Genomic DNA, 17,366 nt, shown 5'->3' with positions numbered 1-17,366 from the left:
CCTCGTCTACTTGTGATCCGATAGACTGAAACGCATCTCAATACCAGGTGTAAACAGGGCCTAAGTTTTTCCACTAGATAGGAAAGCACCAGACCAGCACAAACCAGTCAGAACATTATGAAAATCCAAGCTTCTCTTTTCATTAGGGGGTTATACACAATTAGTAGTCATAAATCTCCTAAACTAAATTCCAATGAATATTTAGTAATTCCAGTGATTATTTAGTAATTCAACTGTTATTTCTAGTTGTACAGCAAAAAAATATATATACAAAAAAGTGGCTCCAGATTAGTTGAGCAGTTGACACTGCCAAGATGATAGGCACACTGAATAGGGCTAGACAACTGTGGCTACAAACATATGACACAAACAAGGGCGTTCAGTATTCAACTTGGGTCTGTAATGAACACATAATGATGTGAAGGCTTTAACTGTGAGTCTACTTTAGCACCATCTCATAAAGTGAGAGTCATTATATTGGTAAACATTGAGAGTATGGCACTGTACCGATATTTATTCTCAACCAAGGGAACGGACTGGCTTACACAAAGGCAATATCTGAAGCACTGCACCATATCGTCAAAAGATCATCCATTTTACATTTGCGTGTCTTGCCCTTTGATGAGAGATGGGTCTCTGAGAGTTCTTGTTTATATGTGAGGAACAACACAACAAGAAAAACTAATTAGCGCGTTTGCAATGATTGTTGAATGTCGAGATCAAATCCTTTCTTCTTTTACACAGTGCTTCTCCTTCACCGATGACAGACGTCATTGGTCGGCTTGCTTCATCAATGAGTATCGCTTCCTCTGGCACCTGCCACAGACCACTGAGCTCCACTGGCTATCCATTCAGTATGGCCTTAACTTGATCTCTTCCGTTCCAGTGTGTGTCCTCATACAGGTGTTGTCCTCCTGTTGATACCATCATTAAGGTCTTTGGGAAAGCAGTTGTGCACTTGGAGGAATCCAGAATCGTGGTCAGGGCTGTAGGAGCTGTCCGTTCCTGACTTAAGGGGATCTCTTGTCAATGTGTACATGTTGATCTCTCCTACAGGAACCGAGCTCACCATCTTCATGCCCACGGGTGACGCCTCACGGGATGCTTCCGTGGAGCGAGAACTAGAGCGCGAGTGCCGTCGGCGGTAGCGAAAGCTGGGTATGCGGGAATATGGCGAAGAGGACAAGGCAGCCTTGATGAACTCACGGTGTGCTTTGAATCGTACTTCTTTGCTCTTCTCAATATAGATACTGACAGCCAGAACAGCCACCGCCTCTGTCACAATGAAGGAGAGCGCTCCAAAATAGAACGACCAACCGTAGTAATACTGGCTCTTTTTGTCTTCGTCACGATTGTCACTGGGGTCACCGGTGTTGCTGGAGATATAGACAATTATACCGATGATGTTGCTCAAACCTGCCAGACACAAAACAGAGCCAGGCATAAGCATAATGCCTTGAAAAGCAATATAACAGATTTATGACTTTATTTAACTTAAAGGGATAGTTCACCCAAAAATGAAACTTCTGTCAGTAATTACTCACCCTCATGTTGTTCCAACCCCGTAAGACCTTCGTTCATCTTCGGAACACAAATTAAAATATTTTTGATTAAATCTGAGAGCTGGATCACTCCTCCATAGGCTTCTAAGGGATTGAAACTTGCTGACCCAGAAAAGTTATTAAAGACATCGTTAATATAGTCCAAGTGACTACAGTGGCTCAATCTTAAGTTTATCAAGCGACGAGAATATTTTTTGTGCGCAAAAAACGACTTTACTCAACTATTCATTTCCTTCTCTGTGGGCCTCGAGTGAGTTCACGTAGTAAAACAGCGCAGCGCTTCTGTGTTGTATGTCACACGCATCACACACATGACCAGCGTTGGCCAATAGTGAGCCTACGTGTGACGTACAACACAGAAGCGCTGCGCTGTTACACTACGTGAACTCACTCGAGGCCCAGAGAGAAGGAAATGAATGGTTGAATAAAGTCGTTATTTTTGTTTACTTTTTGCGCACAAAAAGTATTCTCATCGCTTGATAAACTTAAGATTGAGCCACTGTAGTCACTTGGACTATTTTAACGATGTCTTTAATAACTTTTCTGGGCCAGCAAGTTTCAATCCCTTAGAAGCCTATGGAGGAGTGATCCAGCTCTCAGATTTAATAAAAAATATCTTAATTTGTGTTCCGAAGATGAACGAAGGTCTTACAGGGTTGGAACAACATGAGGGTGAGTAATTACTGACAGAATTTTCATTTTTGGGTGAACTATCCCTTTAAGATGTTACATTTGGCTGAATGGGATACATCAACAGCACCACCATATTTGAAAGGTTAACACTGCAGGTTGAGGTCATCAGAAGTAATCACTACTCAACCTATTGTAATATCACTGACAAAAATGCCACAACATTGAGCAGCTTGCGGTTGTATGAACTGATGACACAGACTCTAGACAAAATGGGAAAACTTTTCACAGGGGAGAATACTAAAGTAGGCATGACAATTGCTACAGGCTGTAAATATCTAATCAACTGCATGTGTTTATGACAAGGGGTCAAGGTTTGGCTGGGTAACTCGGGGGAAGCCAGCCCTGCTCCAGTACACCTTACTGTCAAGTAATCCTGAACACCATGATAAGCTGGTTCAGGTGTGTATGATTAGCGTTGGCACTAAACTCAGCAGGAAGAAAGCTCTGCAGAGGAAGGGTTGGCTACCCATGGTGTACCCCTGGTCCTACTTGAACCGCTCAGAATGGGATACAAACCAGCGTCAACCAACAAGGATACTAAACTCTGCAGCCTCTAGAATCAGTTGCTAGCTCACCTCTTTGGGCCAGCGAAGTGAGGTTTACCTGTACAGCTCTTACTATCTGGCCCCATTACACTCACCCCACTAAACATCACTCCCATCCAGGTCACAGCACCAATGTAATGGGTCCTACTTGCATCACTCTGAGTGGGATTTGAACCAGTATCAGCCACAGTGGTGGGCACGCTAACAAAGATGGTAAAGACCGCAGTCTGTAGAGACAGTCTGTAAAGACCGCAGTCTGTAGTGCGCCTCTTGAGTCCAGGGGAGTGAGGTTTACCTGCACAGCTTTTTCTATCTGGCCCCATTACACTCACCTGCCTAAACATCCCTCCCATCCAGTTCATGGCACCAATGTAGCGGGATTTAAACCAGCATCAGCCATAGTGGTGGGTGGTGGGTATGCTAACAAAGGTGGTAAAGACTGCAGCCTCTAGTGCGCCTCTAGAGGCCAGGGGAGTGAGGTTTACCTCCACAGCACTTCTTAGCTATCCTCTGTTACCTTAGCATGGCCCAATTAGCCCCTGCTGGTAGATGTTGTAACTTCAACCTCTGGCTAAAAAATTCTGAGATGAATGGGAATGCTAACAGATAGCTTTCTCCAGGCATTATAAACCTCCTTGGTTTTAAAGGTGGATCTTGACCTTTCCAATATAGCAGACATGCTGATGTATTGTGGTAATTAGTATCGGTTGCTAATGCAAGACCCGCCAAGACACACTATGCTGCAAGTAAACCCTATCAAGCATTGCTTTTACTTAAGTATTTAACACAATCTTTTACTGTTTAGATAAAGAGTCTTTTCATCATCTTCACATGTATCGGGTTATGAAACTATACAAGGAAGGCACTTTTAGTATAAGCTATATCAGCCTACTAAATTCAGTTAAGTAACAGGTAAAAAAAAGTGGAGGAGTTGTTGCCCACCTCATTTCCAGTGAACCTGCCAGTAACAGCAGGGATAAGTTGGAATATCAGAGCATGGATATTGGCTTATATTATATTACAATTATATTCAGTGAACAAATTGTATTTAATGGTGCTAAAAATGTCTAAAGTCAATTGAAAGGCCACTGTGGGCATGTTAGCAGGTGGTCATTAGCAATGTTTACCTGCTGCCACAAACAGTATCCCTGCGCAGAGTAATATGTTGTTCCACTTGATGTAGATGCGTCCCACCCCGACACACAGCCCTCCCAGCAACAGCAGAATGGTACTGAGGATGGGGAACACACTGGAGGCGCGCACAATACCTGTTCACGCACACACATAAACACAGTTTTTACTTGAGAAACATTTCAAAAAGTACATGATAAGAATTTCCACATTGAGATATAGACAGAAACACTAATATTCCTGAGTGAAGAGAATGTCACTCACGCAAGAGATACTCAGAGCTGTCTGTGTCGTAATCATTATCATCTGGGAAATGATTGATTCGGTAACAACTTCCTTTGTTGAGACCTACAAAAATATGAAACCGGTCAAGATTAGAGTTGTGAGGACATGCAAATAAATGCAAGTCACCAAGCCAAAGTTAGAATACTGGTCAGCAGAACAAACTATAAAAAAATAAAAAGACATCCTCCATTTGGTAGCAATTTGTTCTGTTTTGAAGCAGTAGACGATGGACTTGAAATATGTAACCCTTGTTGTTCAGTGACAGACTTTAAAGTCTTTTCACACATACAGCCCTTTCCGGAGAGTTACACAACAAAGTCTATGATTTCCAGTATGAGAATGTACAAGCCACTTATTTGAGCTTTGAGCCAATCATAAAGTCCTGATGGAGATGACTGTTTTTACAGAAGGAATGATTTCAGAAGGAATGGTTGATTTCAGAAGGAATGGTTACAGTGGTCCCTTTTATCTGGTTTTCTATGTAAAAGTGTGCTTGACATATGGCAAGTCAATAGGCTTAGAACTGTTTATATACTGAACAAAATTATAAACGCAACACTTTTGTTTTTGCCCCCATTTTTCATGAGCTGAACTCAAAGATCTAAGACTTTTTCTATGTACACAAAATATTGTTTCACATATTGTTCACAAATCTGTCTAAATCTGTGTTAGTGAGCACTTCACCTCTGCCGAGATAATCCATCCACCTCACAGGTGTGGCATATCAAGATGCTGATTAGACAGCATGATTATTGCACAGGTGTGCCTTAGGCTGGCCACAATAAAAGGCAACTCTAATATTACTTTTTCATAATATACATTGCAGCATCAGCTCTTTTCTCACAGAGTCTGGAACGGCTTGATCAAGGACTCATTCTCTCTAAACCCCTTATTTCCAAGAGTCTACTCTGCTCTGTTTGGCCAGATGGTTCAGTCTGTTGTGATTGGTCTACTCTTTTCTGATTGGTCAGATGTACAACAGACATTGTTGTAATTGTCTGTACATTGGTCAGACAACAGACAGTCTGTTGTAATTGGTCTACTGTGCTCTAATTGGTCAGATGACCCAGTCTGTTGTGATTGGTCTACTCTAATTGGTCAGATGGCCCAGTCTTTTGAGATTGGTCTACTCTGTTCTGATTGGTCAGATGGCCCAACCTGTTGTGATTGGTCTACTCGGCTCTTATTGGTCAGATGACCCAGTCTGTTGTGATTGGTCTACTCTGCTCTGATAGGTCAGATGGCCCAGTCTGTTGTGATTGGTCTACTCTGCTTTGGTTGGTCAGATGGCCCAGTCTGTTGTGATTGGTCTACTCTGCTCTGATAGGTCAGATGGCCCAGTCTGTCGTGATTGGTCTACTCTGCTCTGATTGGTCAGATGACCCAGTCTGTTGTGATTGGTCTACTCTAATTGGTCAGATGGCTCAGTCTTTTGGTGATTGGTCTACTCTGTTATGATTGGTCAGATGACCCAGTTTGTTGTGATTGGTCTACTCTGCTCTGATTGGTTAGATGGCCCAGTCTGTTGTGATTGGTCTACTCGGCTCTTATTGGTCAGATGACCCAGTCTGTTGTGATTGGTCTATTCTAATTGGTCAGATGGCTCAGTCTGTTGTGATTGGTCTACTATGCTCTGATTGGTCAGATGGCCCAGTCTGTTGTGATTGGTCTACTCAGCTCTTATTGGTCAGATGACCCAGTCTGTTGTGATTGGTCTATTCTAATTGGTCAGATGGCTCAGTCTGTTGTGATTGGTCTACTATGCTCTGATTGGTCAGATGGCCCAGTCTGTTGTGATTGGTCTACTCTGCTCTGATAGGTCAGATGACCCAGTCTGTTGTGATTGGTCTACTCTAATTGGTCAGATGGCTCAGTCTTTTGGTGATTGGTCTACTCTGTTATGATTGGTCAGATGACCCAGTCTGTTGTGATTGGTCTACTCTGCTCTGATTGGTCAGATGGCCCAGTCTGTTGTGATTGGTCTACTCTGCTCTGATTTGTCAGAAGGCCCAGTCTGTTTGTGATTGGTCTACAGGTCACAGAGCATGTCGGAAACTAAACGCCTCTTACCTTATCTGAATTTCAGCTCCGGGTCATAGTTATATTTATCACAGTTATATGAACCGTAATGATGGTGTCGGTTTTACCGTATCAATTCGAGGGCGAGTCCTCGTCGTTTGGAAATGCATTAAAGTGGTTTTGCTTTCATAGTGCAGAAAACAGTGTCTTCTCGACATGTCGACAACACAAACCAAACTCTTTCAGTTTCAGCTACAACTACAGTATTTAAGGGTAAAAGTAGATGTTCACAGGCAGCCAATGAAGACAATTGGCTGGCATTATGCAAATGTATTTCAAACAAATTTATAACAGGAAGTGAGACTGGAATTACTGACAACTTATTTCAGGCAGTTCAGAATCGCTTCTTTCTTTTAGGAGACAATAACTTTATTTGTCGTCACAAACAGCTATATTACACACTGCATGAAAGGTAATATTCGAAAAAGCTAATTATGGGCACTTTAATCGAGATATGTGTTCATTAGGTCTTCTATCATAAATTGTAACATATCAAACCTCCCTCTCTCTGTCTGTCTCCATGTGGAGTCTACTCTCAGTGACACAGCTTTTGTGTGACCCAGCATGCCATTAATTGGGTCTAGAGTTTAAAAAAGGAGCAAATTAATTAGAATTAAATAGGTCTGAGAAAATGGGGCATGTGTTTCTAGTCATGTCATTGTAAAAAAAAAAAAGAGACCTCTGTTAAAAAAAGCCTTTATATAAAATAATATATATATTTGAAATCCCTAAACAGTATGCCACATATTCTGCCTATAAACAGTTGCTAAAAATAATACCCAACCTGTTATAAAATACCAACTGAAAAAAATCTTCAATGCATATTATTCCAAAAGAATTTTCCATCAAAATTATAAGTTGTTCCAGCTTTGCAACAACTTTATTTTTCATTTCTTTAGCAATTGCCTCTCATTTAGAGACCAATTTTCATCATCTAATCAATTCCCAATGTGTAGTCACACTCAACATTGCATGAAATATCATGTTTCACTCTGATATATGTCACATTATGCAAGTAAAATAGGACGCAAAGGCAATTTATTGCTGACTCTAAAAACATGGTTTCTTACGAAATAAAAACAAAGATTTGTTAAACCATCAGAATAGGTGTCTTAATATCCTATGTATGAAAGTTACACTGTGACAATGGTACTATATCAGAATAAAATATCAGAATAATCTTTACTGTGTGTAATAATATCCATCAACAATAGGATACTGTCCAATAGCTGAATCTAAGGAGGATGCAGATATAGAAATGTTTGCCAATATCAATGGCAAATAATTCGAATTATTATGACAGATAACTGATATGATATGATGAGATATAAATCTATACTTTTTAGTTAAAACCCCCCAATGCATTTGATATTTTTTCACTGTACATTGAACGTCATATAGTAATACTGAATATAGTCATATAGAATATCTTTCAATGTATTGTCCACAATTTATTTGATTGCAAGGCTTTAAATATCTCTCATCATTATTTTAAACCAATATATATATCTTACAATAAAAGTATTTGGAATTTGCATGTGAAAAACCTGATGATCATGATCTCCAGCATGATTTGAGAATGATCCAAAGAGCATCTGGTGCTTCAAAGAAAGCAAGAGATTCTGACATTTTGTACAGTTTAAATGCTTCATGCCACAAATTTGCTTATTTGTTTAGTGACCTAGAAATAGTGGCAAATCTGAGATATTTCTTCTATGTACATCATACATTTTTCATTCTTCGAAATCCTTGCTGTTTATGTCAACCTTTTACAAAGTCTTGATTTTATTTTTGGGGTGTACTAGAAAATGTTTTCATGCTTGATTGTTCAAAAAACACATTATTTTTCACATATTTTACATTATTACAGCTCCTCTATCCCCAGTTTGGTTTGAATGCATTGTCGTATGCATCCGACATACGAAATGTGCTGTGATTGGTTAGATTGCCCAGTATGTTGTGATTGGCAGCACCTAGCGTGTGTTCAGGAAATGTCCCACCCCTTCATAACCACGAGCTTCATACTCAGATGCAAATATTAAGGCTGGCGTCAATTTCAAAACAATTCGAGCCTGATTCAGACCCTGACAATGTTAACAAACAAGAGGATCGTGTAGAACAGATTTCAAGAAGGGACTTTGCAAGCACTGATTTCACAGGGCGTTTCAGAGTGGTCTGTTTTTTGTATTTTTCTTATAGATATGATGTTATCCACCACTTAATCATATTTGTCGGAAAACTATGGTAATACAAACAGTAATCGATCATAAAATCATGGGTAATTTTCCTAAGTCTTCCTAGTTCCTAAATCTCTCCTCATGTTATGCTGTATTTTTTCCCTCAATCCCCTGTCTTCCTGTCCTGTCTACCCCCTTGTCATATTGTATGTATGTTTGTATGGACAGGTTGATGGCTAATTTCGCTAGTACTTGTGACTAAGTGACAATAAAGGCTACTACTACTAAGTGGTGAACAGTCTTACAAAAGCAAGAGCTTACAAAAGCTAATGTAAACACTACATCAATACTGTAATGTTAATTAGCAGGCTAGCGGAGGCAAAGCTTTGCCCTTCCTTTACATCATAGCTATCATAGCAACTAAATAAAACGTATAATTGGAACTGGTCATAGAAAACACAACTACAAATAATAAGACATACTTACAAATTGTGATCCATAAATGGGAACGGCTACGTCTTTCAGGAGAAGCTTTTGTGCGTATAGACTGCATTGTACTCTCTACTGGAAGCTTTCCTACGTAAAATGTGCAGCGCACAGACAAATGTTGAGGTTATAATGTTCAGAAACATTGTTAAAAACACATTTTAACCTCTTTAAAGCCGCGTTTCCACCGCAGGAACTTTCCCCAGGAACTAAGGGGTGGTACTCCGCGGGAACCAGGGTCTAAATGAAGTTCTGGGTAAATATTTCCCCATCCGAAAGTCCCTGCTCGCGAGGTAGTACTTTTTCAAAGTTCAGGAACTTTCAGGGGTGGGACTTGGGCGTTGAACATGCTGATTGGTTGAGTTCATACCACATTTTGATTGGTTGACTCCACGATCTGTTGCGGTGCGTGCAGTAACAGTCGTCTGCTATTCGAATCAACAATGGAGTTTAAAGAATACGACAGATGGACCGACGACGAGGTTCAGGCTTTATTAAGCTTAAATTCAGAGGATGAAATCCAGTGGGAACTGTAAAGTCGAGCGCAGTCCTACGTCACCGGACTATTTGGCTAATCTTCACGGTACTTTAGACCGCGGTGGAAACGCGGCTAGCAACAGGTCTGGGGGAAAAAAAGTTCCTGGGACAAATTGTTCCGGGTAATTTTGGTGGAAACGCGGCTTAAGTTCGTCAGCCTTAGGACAAACTTTTAACGGGTTGTAAAAAAACAGCGCCAACACTTTACTTCATCTTCTCTAGCGTTTTGACTTCAAAAGATCCGGAAAAATCACGTTGTAGTCCAAACGAACCGTTCATTGTAGTTCTTGAAAAGTGGATTCTGTTAAATAAAATATTTTCCCTTTGGAGGGGACTTTGAACTTAGTAACCTTGCAGATCTTTTTTATGCTCAAACAGCAACATTACACTTCAAGTAAAGTTGAAAAACTGAAAAAAGTATAATAGGAAAATAATCTGACATTTCCAATGTGTTGGTTGACAAACTTTCTAACAGGCTCTTAGACTTTATCTTGTACATTATAACTTCTCTCAGTGTGTACAGTCAACCAGAGGAGCTTATTTTTAGAGCCGCTGGAGCTTCTGATTTATAGGTGCTGGTTATTGGCCCAGTGACTGAAGCGTATCCAGCCTCATAAAGACAAAATAAGGAACCTCGCCTGACTGACACGGAGACACAATCGGAGAAGGAGAGCAAGATAGGAGAAAAAATGAGCGTTTGGTCCCTGTGGCCTGCCTGGAGGTAACAATGCTCATCGCTGAGCATGTCTTCTCCATGGCAACCTCAGGTCTGATCCAGCAATCTGATTTCCATAATGTCTCCAAGGATGCCTTTGACATCTTCATTGTGGTCTAATACAGCAGACAGCATCACACTATACTCTCCCCCATGCCAAAAGCCCTCGGCCTCCTGCCACGCGAACCCACATCCCCACTGGACGAGGAAACAGCTGCCACATTCCACGTCTTCAACCGCCTCCAGCATTTTCTCGTAATTGTGAATCGGCGCAGGACAGCCAATCGTCCGCCTTGTCCAAGAACCAATCGCTGCTTTGATTGCTATAGGGTAGTGTGCTTTTCTTTGGCTCGGCTTATTTGTCATCTTAAATCTGTCAATATGGAGAACCGTGTCGTCCTTATTAATGTCATAGTCATTTGTTAACAAACAAGTATTCATTACTCCAATAAGCTCATTTCTGCATTAAATTATTACACAGTTTAAATTAATACCTTTTTTCGCTAACTGTGATTTTGTATATGTACATTTCTGAAATACACGACTTAGACAGTTACCTCTGATAACAGATCACTCGAAATTGTAGTGTGGAGTGCTTTGAAATGATGTGTATTGTGAAAAGCGCTGTACAAATAAATGTGAACTGAATTGAATACTCACCAATGCATGAAAGTATTACAAAAGGAATGACTAAATACAAAGCAGCATTTTGCAGCTGTGCTGTATTTGTGTGACATATCACCCTTTATTTGAGGTTTATTCAGGAAAGGTAACCGGAGGGAACCTGGCACGTGCTCAAAGCTGGTTATGTTCTCCAGCGTGGATCGTGGCGGAAGTCAAACCCGACGGATAATTAGAGACTCCGTGGCCTTTCAGACGCTGCATTTAATTACAGATCTATTGCGCATTGCTGGGAATGGCAAAAGTGACTGCTCTTCCCTTCCAATACCCCCTCATCTCACAAACAAAAGAATTATAACCATAGTCAATTAACTGTACTCAAGGTATGGATTTTTTTTTTTTTTATGGCACAGTTTAAGTGCTTATTTTATTTGATTAAACTTCAATAAGCCTCAAGTTTTTTTTGTTTTATTTAATTTTTTATGGCACAGGTCACGTGTTTATTTTATTTAATTCAACTTTAATAAACTTCAAGATAATGTTTTATTTTATTTTTATTTTTATTTATGGAACGGTTCAGGGGTTTATTTTATTTGATTAAACTTTAGTAAACCTCAAGATAATATTTGATTTGATTTGATTTTTTATGGCACAGTTCAAGTTTTTATTTTATTTTATTAAACTTTAATAAACCTCAAGATAATGTTTTGTTTTATTTTATTATTTTGTATGGCACAGGTCAGGTGTTTATTTTATTAAACTTTAGTAAACCTCAAGATAATATTTGATTTGATTTGATTTTTTTATGCCACAGTTCAAGTGTTTATTTTATTTTATTAAACTTTAAAAAACCTCAAGATATATATTTTTTATGGCACAGTTTAGGTGTTTATTTTATTTTATTGAACTTTAATAAACCTCAAAATTATGTTTCTATTTTATTTTATTATTTTTTTATGGCACAATTTTTTTTACATTTTTTTTTTATTCAACTTTAATAAACATCAAGATATTCTTTTATTTTATTATTTATTTTATCAATGGCACAGTTCAGGTGTTTATTTAATTTATTTTACTTTATTTTTTATTAATTATTTTATTTACATTTGAATTACATTGCATTATAAACATTTCAGGGAAATAATGGGGTAACAATTAAATTATGCTAGCTAAGCCAAACACATTTTGATCAGTTTTAATAAAATAAGTAAATACTTTGAAAATCAGCAGCATTTTCTACATAGATCTGAGGAAGTTTCCACTATTTCCAATATTTCCACACTAAAAAATGACATTACACTAAGTAGGCAGTGATTCATTTCTGGTGTCAACTAATTTCCTGAAAACTACCTGATTTTCTTGTCAATATGAGTTCTGCTCTTAATATGAAGCCAGATGACATTGTCATTAGAGATTTATAAAAAGATAAAGTATTAAGTTAGCGCTGCTCATCACCTATGATGTCCTTGTTTAGCCTATGAACGCATGTATGACGTCACCATCTGACGAAAGCTCGGCCAAAACTGCACACGTTGTGGGAAAAACACGAAATTATATATGTGTTATTAAACATCTGTCTGTCTTGAGTGTCTGTCTGTCTTTTTCTTTTCTATGGACAATCAATAGAAGCAACAGATTCATCTATTTTTAAACAATTGGCCACGTTACCATAGTGATTTCAGACATATTGTTTCCAAGCAACAGCATCAAATGAAAGAAAGAGAATCTGTGGACTGATTACGCCTTTCTGTCCATTCAAGAAACCCACTGGTGTCAACAGAGAGAAATGGGGGGGGGCACTCTCACTCCCTTCCAAGTGAACGTCAACTTATGTTAACTTGAGAGAGATCCAACCCCAGTGAAAGAGTTTGGATGAGCGGTTGACGGATCCTGCGGATGGAAGGCTAAGCTCTTTCATTTAGATATCTATCATCTTTGTCTCAGATGCTCCTCCTAAAATGGGCGGCTTTTAAATAGACATAAATGCGACAATCGTCATACTGGTATCTATAAAAATTTGGTCTTGGATTTATTTGATGAGAAATATTTGAGCTCAGATTTTGGCATCTTGACAAATCTGAGCACAGTTGAGAAACTTTTCATTAGAATTTTCCATTTGGTCTCACAACGTTTCTTTTCTAAAGGCTGTTGGGTTAACTTGAGTGTCTCTGGGTAGGTTCAACCCCTTTCACACACACACACACTTAAAGGGTTAGTTCACCTAAAAAATGTAAATTATGTCATCATTTACTCACCCTCATGTCGTTCCAAACCCGTACGACTTTTGTTCATCTTTGGAACTCAAATTAAGATATTTTTAATGAAATCTAAGAGATTTCTGTCCCTCCATTGACAGTCTACGCAACTATCACTTTCAAGCCCCAGAAAGCTAGTAAAGATGTCATTAAAGTAATCCAAGTGACGCCAGTTGTTTAACCCAGTGACTCGAGTGCTTTATTAGCGAAAAAAAAGTCAATTAACCACTTTATTTGCAAAATATTAACCTCAGATCCGCGTTCACGCAACAATGTCCGCTCTCGCGTCAACACAACACAGGAGATTAATATTTTGTGGTAAATTATGTTTTCTTTGCACAAACGAAGAACTTGGGAGTCCACTGGAGTCACATGGATTACTTTAATGACGTCTTTACTATCTTTCTGGGGCTTGAAAGTGGTAGTTGCGTAGACTGTCAATGGAGCGACAGAAATCTCTCAGATTTCATTAAAAAGATCTTAATTTGAGTTCCAAAGATGAACAAAAGTCTTACGGGTTTGGAACGACATGAGGGCGAGTAATTAATGACAGAATTTTTATTTTTGGGTGAACTTGGCAACGATAACTAAGCATCTGACTGTGAGAAACCAAAATGTTGTTTTGTTTTGAGTTGACTTGAATGTAGAAAAAGAACAAAAGCCTCCTAAAGCAAGCCTTGGTTGTCTGAAGACAAAGGCAGAACAATGAACTTAGTTTTCTCTCTTTTTAAAACTCAAGTGTAAGAAAGGATGTGAAGCACATGGTACCCTCTATACAGCAGATCCTCCAGAGCCCGGAGTGTGTGAGATCTCCGCGGACCTTCTTGGGTTGCGTCTGCGCGTCGTCCGTGCTGATGTTGTTGGTGGCGTTACAGATATAAGCCCGAGAATAAAGCCAGTAGTCGGTCCCGATAGCGATGCTCATCAAACTAAACGCCACAAAAGCCCCGACGGTGGCCAGCAGCATCTGATTCCCACGGTCACACCACGCCATGGCCACTCATAATACTAATAGCAAGAGTAATAATCCACACAGCGTCATGTTTTGACTCGCGCTCGCGCCGCTTTGTTCAGTCAGTCGGTGTGATCAGGAAACTTGAGCGCGTCTCATCCACATGTTGCTGTTGATATAGTGAGCAGCTCTCAGCTCACATAATGGTGTTTGCTTTCTAGGCTTTATTAGGAGTTTTGGTCATCACCTTGTCCATTTCCTATAATCAAATCCCTCTTTTGCAAACTCAGATGGCTTTGATTTGGGATTGCGATCTTCAAACCACACCTTCAGTCACACTAACCAATGAGAAACACACATGGTCTGAAGAATAAGATGATGCTCTCGCTTCTCTTCGCGATCATGATGATGTTTTAATGCTTAAACGCCGCATTAAATGAGTATAAAACAGAGTAAAGAGATAGAGTCAGATACATTAAAGTACAGGTTTGATGCTTTTGTGATTTGAAATAAATAGATTGAAACAAATACTACTAATATAGCCGATTGTAATTTTATCGTATTTCTTGACAAATATTTGACAAAGAGCTGAACTTCAAAATGTAATTTATAAAACGGAAAGTTCTGTTCCTGGACTCTGATTGGTTAATACAGAGATCCAGCTAAAATCCACCTGTTCAAAATAGTTTATATGAAATGTAGTCTCATAGTGTTTTATGAAAACTTGTGTTCTTAATATTTTAATATATAGTAACAAATTTGGAAATAAATAAATAACACTCACTCATCTCTCAGATTAAGTAAATATATTAGGCTTAAGTATATTCTATATTAAATCATTTCTGGAATAAAATATAATATTTATAGAATAATAGGCTCCAGCATCTCTGCAACCTTACATAGGACAAGTGGTTTGGAAAATGGATGGAGAATTGAACAGAATAGAATTAATATGGAATAATATGATCCAGCATCCCTGCAAACCTACACATGACAGGCAATTTAGGAAATAGAATAGAATAGAAAAGAACAGAATATAATTTATATGGTATAATAGGCTCCAGCATCCATGCAAACCTAGGACAGGCGGTTTGGGAAATTGATGGATAATAGAATAGAATAGAATAGAATAGAATAGAATAGAATAGAATAGAATAGAATTAATATTGTTATAATAGGCTCCAGCATCCTTGCAAACCTACAGGCGGTTTGGAAAATTGATAGATGATGGAATAGAATAGAATAGAATAGAATAGAATAGAATAGAATTAATATGGTATAATAGGCTACAGCATCCCTGCAAACCTATAGGACAGGCAGTAGAATTGAATTAATATTGTATAATAGGCTCCAGCATCCCTGCAAACCTAGGACAGGTGGTTTGGGAAATTGATGGATAATAGAATAGAATAGAATAGAATAGAATAGAATAGAATAGAATAGAATAGAATTAATATTGTATAATAGGCTCCAGCATCCTTGCAAACCTACAGGCGGTTTGGAAAATTGATAGATGATGGAATAGAATAGAATTGAATAGAATTGAATTGATTTGAATAGAATTGAATTGAATAGAATTAATATGGTATAATAGGCTCCAGCATCCCTGCAAACGTACATAGGACAGGCAATATAATTGAATTAATATTGTACAATAGGCTCCAGCATCCCTGCAAACCTAGGACAGGCAGTAGAACTGAATTAATATGGTATAATAGGCTCCAGCATTCCTGCAAACCTACAGGACAGGTGGCTTGGAAAATTGAGAAATTGGAGAATAGAATAGAATAGAATAGAATAGAATAGAATAGAATAGAATAGAATAGGAAATGAACAGGACCCCCAGATGAGTGTGTGATCAGCCCAGTGGATCGATGGAGAATGTGGCTGGAATCAGGCTGGAGCACTCTGAATAGAATAGAATAGAATAGAATAGAATAGAATAGAATAGAATAGAATAGAATAGAATAGAATTAATATTGTATAATAGGCTCCAGCATCCCTGCAAACATACATGCATGCGGTTTGGAAAATTGACGGAGAATAGAATAGAACAGAATAGAATTGAATAGAATTAATATAGTATAATAGGAGAGAGATCCAATTATGTAAATATTAACTAATCTTTGCCAAATAATCATTCCAGTAATTATTTAATGCATTTACTATAAATGCAAGTAATAATATCAGCTAATAGTAATAATATATTGTATTACCTAATGTTGATGAGTGTGGCAAAGGAGTTTTGATACCAGAAATGATTTCATCACCCACGACCCTGCATAAGACAAGCGGTTTGTAATATAAATTGATGCATGGTTTCAGTAGTAACTAAGTATAGTTTAGTACAGTAACTATGGGTTAAAAAAAAAAAAAAAAAAAAACCAGACCGAGATATCTATTGCGGCAAAAATATCTAGTGCTTTTACACACTGTTGGGTTGATTATTTCTGAAATGTGCTACTGATTACAGATTACACCACTAAAACTGTAACCAGTATCGCAGTGATGGCTTCAGATTGTAATACCATGGTACTTTGATAGAATCATTCTAATTTATGAGTCACACTATTTACATGGTTCTCTAAAGTATTTCCAAGAATTACATAGTACGTTACAAAAAAAAAAAAAAAAAAACCTTGGTAGAACCAGGGTACTTATTTGATTAGTGGCTTAACATCAGAGAAGCAAACCAATAATAACATTTGTCCAGCAGTTAAAGCAACATGCTCTGATGAAACAGTCCTCTGAATCTTCTGAGCTCTGAAAAATCAAATAGATTCTTATTGGGAGACATTAAAAATCGATTGTTTACTGAGTTTGCGTCAAGTACCTGATAAATCTGTTCTCCTTCAATCTAGTCCAGCCAGACCCTCAGAGCAAAACAATTAATCAGTCTCTCCTGGGAAACAGACATTACGTCAACAGCTGGTTGTTTGTTAGCTTAACACGTTTTACACAAAAATTGCACTATTGAACATGGAAGCCATTAAATCCATTAGCAATATGAATGTTTCTCAGGGAACCCATCACAATATAGACACAGTGTGTGTCTACAGCTTTGCTGTAGTCTATCTTTGTTATTTATAGTCTAATAAGTATAGTCGGGGTGGAGAAAATGAGCAGGACCCCCAGATGAGTGTGTGATCACCCCAGTGGATCGATGGAGAATGTGTCTGTGAGCACTCAGAGCACGCTGAATGCAGACACACTGATTGAGTCGGTCGAGATGATCACAGGCCTTCATCAATAGGAAGCAAATGGAAATGATCTATTCACAGCGAGCTGCTTCTCAACACTCTGTTCAAGAGAGAGAAAAATACATTCA

The 17,366-nt window shown here is 38.5% G+C and overlaps 1 protein-coding gene across 1 annotated transcript; it reads right to left on the bottom strand.

Annotated features, from left to right (window-relative positions):
• Positions 1 to 121: 121 nt before the first annotated feature.
• Positions 122 to 14,166, bottom strand: cacng4b (calcium channel, voltage-dependent, gamma subunit 4b). The gene is made up of 4 exons (XM_084402982.1): positions 13,855 to 14,166; positions 4,196 to 4,279; positions 3,928 to 4,068; positions 122 to 1,416 (listed from the first exon to the last, which is right to left on the bottom strand). The coding sequence occupies exons 1-4, from the start codon at positions 14,078 to 14,080 to the stop codon at positions 896 to 898; spliced, it is 972 nt and encodes a 323-aa protein (XP_084259108.1). The 5' UTR covers positions 14,081 to 14,166; the 3' UTR covers positions 122 to 895.
• Between the last annotated feature and the right edge of the window lie 3,200 nt (positions 14,167 to 17,366).

The sequence above is a fragment of the Rutilus rutilus genome (assembly GCF_951802725.1).
Source record: "Rutilus rutilus genome assembly, chromosome: 1".
NCBI classification, from domain to species: domain Eukaryota; kingdom Metazoa; phylum Chordata; class Actinopteri; order Cypriniformes; family Leuciscidae; genus Rutilus; species Rutilus rutilus.
The sequence above is the reverse complement of the archived record's forward strand: the minus strand, read 5'-3'. Positions and strand labels throughout refer to the sequence as shown.

Bases quoted from the DNA above. Each gene is read 5' to 3' on its own strand.
- cacng4b (XM_084402982.1), bottom strand. From the start codon at position 14,080: ATGGCGTGGTGTGACCGTGGGAATCAGATGCTGCTGGCCACCGTCGGG. The intron at 4,280-13,854 runs GTACCATGTGCT...ATATTTTTGTAG, and splicing joins GAGGATCTGCTGTATAGAGG to GTCTCAACAAAGGAAGTTGT. The intron at 4,069-4,195 runs GTGAGTGACATT...GTGCGTGAACAG, and splicing joins CAGCTCTGAGTATCTCTTGC to GTATTGTGCGCGCCTCCAGT.